This window comes from Danio rerio, chromosome 19, assembly GCF_052040795.2.
Source record: "Danio rerio strain M-AB ecotype USA chromosome 19, GRCz13ab, whole genome shotgun sequence".
NCBI lineage: Eukaryota > Metazoa > Chordata > Actinopteri > Cypriniformes > Danionidae > Danio > Danio rerio.
In genome coordinates, this window is record NC_141039.2 from 24,324,001 (window position 1) to 24,330,000 (window position 6,000).

General features: G+C 34.4%; 1 protein-coding gene across 1 annotated transcript in view; it reads left to right on the forward strand.

Annotated features, from left to right (window-relative positions):
- nfatc1 (nuclear factor of activated T cells 1) overlaps positions 1-6,000 on the forward strand; it is an 87,373-nt gene that overhangs the window by 16,832 nt on the left and 64,541 nt on the right. Inside the window, 2 exon segments of the mRNA NM_001045159.1 lie at positions 127-299; positions 4,632-4,772. Of these exon segments, the coding sequence (NP_001038624.1) occupies positions 127-299; positions 4,632-4,772 (314 nt within the window).

Here is a 6,000-nt window from a genome sequence, read left to right on the forward strand (position 1 = left end):
AAATTAAACGTTTACTCTGTTCTGAGAAAATGTTTATTAAACAACCGTCTAACGATATTTAGCGCACATTTTTGTTCTTCTGTTGAGTCTGTTCCTCAAAACATTAACGTTCTTTCTGTGGCCCAGAATCGACTGCGCTGGAATCCTCAAGCTGCGTAACTCAGACATCGAGCTCCGCAAGGGCGAGACCGACATCGGACGGAAGAACACACGTGTGAGGATGGTGTTTCGTGTCCACATCAACCAACCGAATGGCAGGACGGTGTCCTTACAGGTGGCATCTAACCCCATTGAGTGCTGTGAGTCATCCCACTAAATTTCACTAAATCCTGTTTTTCATTTGATGTTAGTGTTTTATTTTTATATTTTTTATCCAGTGTGACTAACTTTGCATTGAAGGTATACTTTCATTTAAAGGTGGCCCATTTTACAAGATGTAAAACAAGTCTCTGAAATCCTAGAGCAGGGGTGGCCAAACTTTTTTATGAATGGCAAAAAACCAAACTTGATTATAGGTGGTGGATCGAAGGTAAATACACCAAACTGTAGAGGTGTGAACCTCCACTGGTTTTACGTTTCGGTTCGGTTCCGATTATTATGCCATCGATTCGGTTCGATATCCCAGTGCATCATGGTGCATTTACAATGCTTTCCATATACAATTTTATATTTTACTTCACAGAAACAGAATTCTTGTATTAAAATGTATAAATATATTTTGATTTATTTATTACTTGTAATACAATTTTGTTTTTTAATATAAATAAGTCAGAACTGTACCTTTAAAAACTCAAGTACATGCACAAAACAACATAAGCATTTACAGTACATCTGGAAAGTATTCATAGCGCTTCACTTTTTCCACATTTTTAATGTTTCAACTTTATTCCAAAATGGATTAAATTAATTTATTTCCTCAAAATTCTACACACAAAACCCCTTAATGACTTTGTAAACAAAGATTTTTTTAAATTGTTACAAATTGTTACAAATTGTTTTTTAAAATAAAAAAAATCACATGCACATAAGTATTCACAGCCTCTGCTCAGTACTCTGTTGATGCACCTTTGGCAGCAATTATAGCCTCAAGTCTTTTTGAATATGATGCCGCAGGCTTGGCACAACTGCCTTTGGGAATTTTTGCCCATTCCTCTTTGCTGTACCTCTCAAGCTCTATCAGGTTGGATGGGAAGCGACGGTGTTCAGCCATTTTCAGATCTCTCTAGAGATGTTCAATAGGATTTTGGTCTGGGCTCTGGCTGGGCCACTCAAGAAACAAAAGAAAAATGTTAAAAGAAGTGCTTGGAGACTACAGTGTTCATTTGTGCATCCTAAAACATTTTTAATCTTTCTTGGTCCAGCCGATTCGAATGTTATCACTCGATTTAATGAGCATTGCAGTGGTTATCAGCTAATAGATATGGGCCAGTAGGGGCCTTCTGCGCCTACTGGTAGGCTTAGAAACTGTAAAAGCCATAAAAAGTTAACAAGAATTATTTAAGTTATTTATTAAATTTACCATTAATTGTATTTTGTAGGCATACTGGCCCATACTGGCCCATATCTATCAGCTGGTAACCACTGGTAACACCCATTCATTCATTCATTCTTTTTCTTTTAGGCTTATTCCCTTTATTAATCTATGCTATGTTTTACACAGCAGACGCCCTTCCAGCTGCAACCTAACACTGAGAAACATCCATACGCTTTCATTCACACATGTATACTACGCCCTTACTTAATTCACCCATAGGACTTTTTTGAATTGTGGGGGAAACCAGAGTATCTGGAGGAAACCCATATGAACACCGGGAGAACATGTAAACTCCACACAGAAATGCTAACTGACCCAGCCGAGGCTCGAACCAGCGACCTTCTTGCTGTGAGGCTAGAGCGCTACCCACTGTGTCACTGTGCTGCCCCTATTGCCAGATCCAATTAATGGTTAAGATAAATGAATATGAGAATATGAGAGATTTTTGTATTATAGACAGTTCATTCTTGATGTTGTAGAATGCTGGCTGAACTAGTAGTGTGGAAAGTTTGCAGTGTTTTTGTAACAATGGCATATATACAGAACATGACCTACTGTTACAAAGTTTCAGAACGGTAACAATGCCATTGTTTAAAATAAAAAGATTCACCTGATCACCATGGCTGCAATTTATAATACAGCAAAACAGTGATATTGTGAAATACTTTTACAGTTTGGAGTTTTCTATTTGGACATATTTTATTCATGTGAGCAAAGGTGTATTTACATTATGAGTATTCCAGTCTTCAATGTCACATGATCCTTCAGAAATCATATTAATATGCCGATCTACTGCTCAAGAAATATTTATTGTATACTGAGTGTGGAAAACTTTTAGGATTTCCTTGCCAAATGAAAATTTTAAAAGAACACCATTTATATGAAGTATAACCTTTTACAAATTCCCGTACTGATCATTTAATGCAATTTTGCGGAATAAAAGTATTATTAACGTCTTAGAAAAGCGTTATGTTTTAGATACATGTTGTTCTTTTTAATTTCTTGTTAATCAAACTAAATCTATTAAACTGTTCTGAATCTATGCATCACTGCTGAATACAATTATTAATTGATTTCCATAAAGAAAAGCTTTCTGTATCAGAGAAATGTTCTTTTAATTGTTTTGTTATTGCTTACCGTTATTGAAATATATATATATATATATATATATATATATATATATATATATATATATATATATATATATATATATATATATATATATATGTATATGTATATATATATATATATATATAGTTCACCCAAAAACAAAAAATATATTTACTGTTTACTCACCTTCAGGTGCTTCCAAACCTTTATGAGTTTCTTTCTTCTATTGAACACACAATAATAGATTTTGTAGAAAGCTGAAAACCTGTTAGCATTGATATCCATAGTATGAAAAACAAACACTATGGAAGTCAGTCGTTACAGGTAAAAAAAAATTTTTAAAGAAGGAAATAAGTGAGTAAATGATGACAGAATTTTCATTTTTGGATGAAATATCTTTTTAAGTGGCAAAAAAACTATTTCTGGCTTCTGAAAAATAATGTGCTTTTTTCATTACAGGAATAAATAGCATTTTTAAAAATACATTAAACAGAAAACTGGTATTTTTAATAGTAACACTTTTTCAAATCAGTACAGTTTTTGCTGGATTTTTGATCAAATTAATCTATGATTAGCACTTACTTCAGGGCTGTGCTATTAATCAAAATCGAATCACAATCACGATTTGAAACATTGTAATTAGCTAATTGCAAGATGCTGCTATGACATATATATGTACTATATAATTTTCCCCCACCCAGAGCAAATGCTTGACTGCTGTCTGTGTGTGACAGTCTTATTAGCCAATTGAGTGAGCACACTTTCAATCAGAACTGCACAACCAAACTATGCCCAAAATAAAACAAACAAACATGGAAAGCATGGACAAGTGGGGGGATGGCGTCTGCCACTTTAGAAGCTTTAATAGACAAATTCATATCAAAGAAAAACAGTATGTTGGTAATATGGGAATATTTTGGTTTCAAAGTCACAACCACCGAACAAAAACAGGTAATTTGTAAGAGCTGTCGCAGAATTGTTGCCACAGCATGAGGAAATACAACAATCTGCACCTAATAAAGCACCACAGGCGGCTATATGAGGAGTGTCTTGCTAAAAAGTCAACTAAAAGTACTGCCAGTGACACTCAATCTAGTAGCCATAGCAACAGCAATGTACAATTTCAGAGTTGTTTGCAGCTGTTACACCATATGAAAAAGCATCACGAAGGCACCAGGAGATAACTAACTACATATATCTCTGTTTGCTCTAGAGTAAAATTAGTGTTTAATTTCTGAATATTTATAAACAAATTTGAATAGAAGTTGGAGTTAGTTAATATATTTTCAGTTACTTTTTGAACTAACACTTACTGCATTTTAGCAGTAAGAAGCTACCATATTGAGCTGAAGCTTGACTACAAAATTAAATCGCAAATTCAATTGAAATTGAAATATCTGTTTTAAAACAATCGTATTTAGATATTTTCCCCAAATCGCACAGCCCTTACTTGCATTTAAATTTTAAGGAAAACACATACACTTCATTGAACATGTACGCATAGACTTCTACAACTGTATAACTGCAGGTTATGTTTATGTGTAATAACTTTAGCTGTTAAAAGCTATTAGTTACTAGCTAATTAGTTAAAGTTATTAGTAACTAATAAAGCTATGCCAGCTAATTAGTTAAAGTTATTAGTAACAAACAAGCTATGGTAAATAATAACCTCAAATTTTCAGAATTTGATTGAAATGCTTTAGTGAAGCTGCTTTGAAACAGTAATCATAGTTTAAAAGCACTATACAAATAAAGTTGAATTGAATTGAATTTACCTTACAGTCATGTAGTAATAAATTACAACCTGCAGATTGTTTCAATCATTACAGTTGTTGCTGTATTGTGATCAAAATTAATGCAACTTTAATGAGCACTGACATTTACATTCCCTTTAAAGCCATGTAGTAAACAATACAACAATAAATATGCATAGATTTGACAGGTTTTGTACGTCTTTCCTCACTTTCCTTCTGTGTCCTTCTTGCAGCCCAGCGCTCAGCACAGGAGTTGCCCCTCGTGGATAAACAGAGCATGGAAAGCTGTGCCGCCTCAGGGGGGGAACAGATGCTTCTCAGCGGGCACAACTTCCAGCCCGATTCCAAGGTGGTGTTTGTGGAGCGAGCACAAGGTAGGGAACACACTCGAAGTTCTGACTTGTGTGTGTGTGTGTGTGTGTGTGTGTGTGTGTGTGTGTTTGTGTGAGTGAGCAATAAGGAATTGTTTTGAAATTGCATCTCATTTGGGAGGTTTCTGAGGATAAAGCTGTAGGGACAAACGCTGGATCCCAAATCACATGCTTTCCCCAAGTACTAGGAAATACGTAAGGTGCTGACGATAGTAAATAGCATACTTTTAAGTATGATGTAAACCTGTTGGTTTATAATTAGGCCCTAGAGGAATCTCTTCGTCATTTGCAAAGTATATCCCCCATCTCATATATGGTAATTGATTAATTTGGCTTATTAATTATGTTTTTGGTTACCGGTGCATATTGAAATGTCAGATTATTATGTTTCAATTCAGCACAAAGCAATAGTTTTCCTGTAGTGCAAGGGGATATGGACAGTATTAGGCCAAAAAGCATGTGTGGCTACCATCTGGCCACATTTGGCATGCTTTTTTCAGTGCATGGTGTTTCAGGAGAGATCCTAGTCTTGCATATTGCTTAGCAAACTTAGATTAGAATGGAATTACTTGGTTTAAATATTATTCATGGGCCATTGCAACAAAATAAGAAGTAAAAACATCACATTTGTATTTTATTTTATTTTATTTTATTTTATTAACACCTAAAGGCAAATCCACTCAAAATATAAACTTCTGCAGTATTTTACTAACCCTCAAGTGGTTCCAAATCAGTTTAAGAATTTATTTATTTTTTTAATGTTGAACTCTTGTTTTATGTTGAACTTTTTATGCAACTGTGCAACCTTAAATTTAATTTATTCATTCAAAAACTCTTCTGTCATACTGTGTTACGGTTAAACAAAACTCATGATCCAATGACAATGTAACATACATAAACAATGGCCAAATTGCTCCAACTGAATTATTTTTTAAACTTTAATTAACCAGCAAAACAACGCAAAAGACAAGAGATTGGGAGCCCAAAAACATAGGAAATAAATGACCAAACAAGTCTAAAGCAGGCTGGGACTCCCCACTCAAAAGTCACAAAAAGTCCTCAAACTGAAGTAACAAAAAATGTATAAAGTAGAACACAACAATAAAGCTGTCAGAAACTGTGGTGGCTTGGAGGAATGAGCAAGAGTGAGAAATCAGCTTCCTTCGGTTTTAAAAAGCTGAAGAGACCAAATCAACTAATAGACAGCTAAAAAAGAACTGATTTGTGTTAG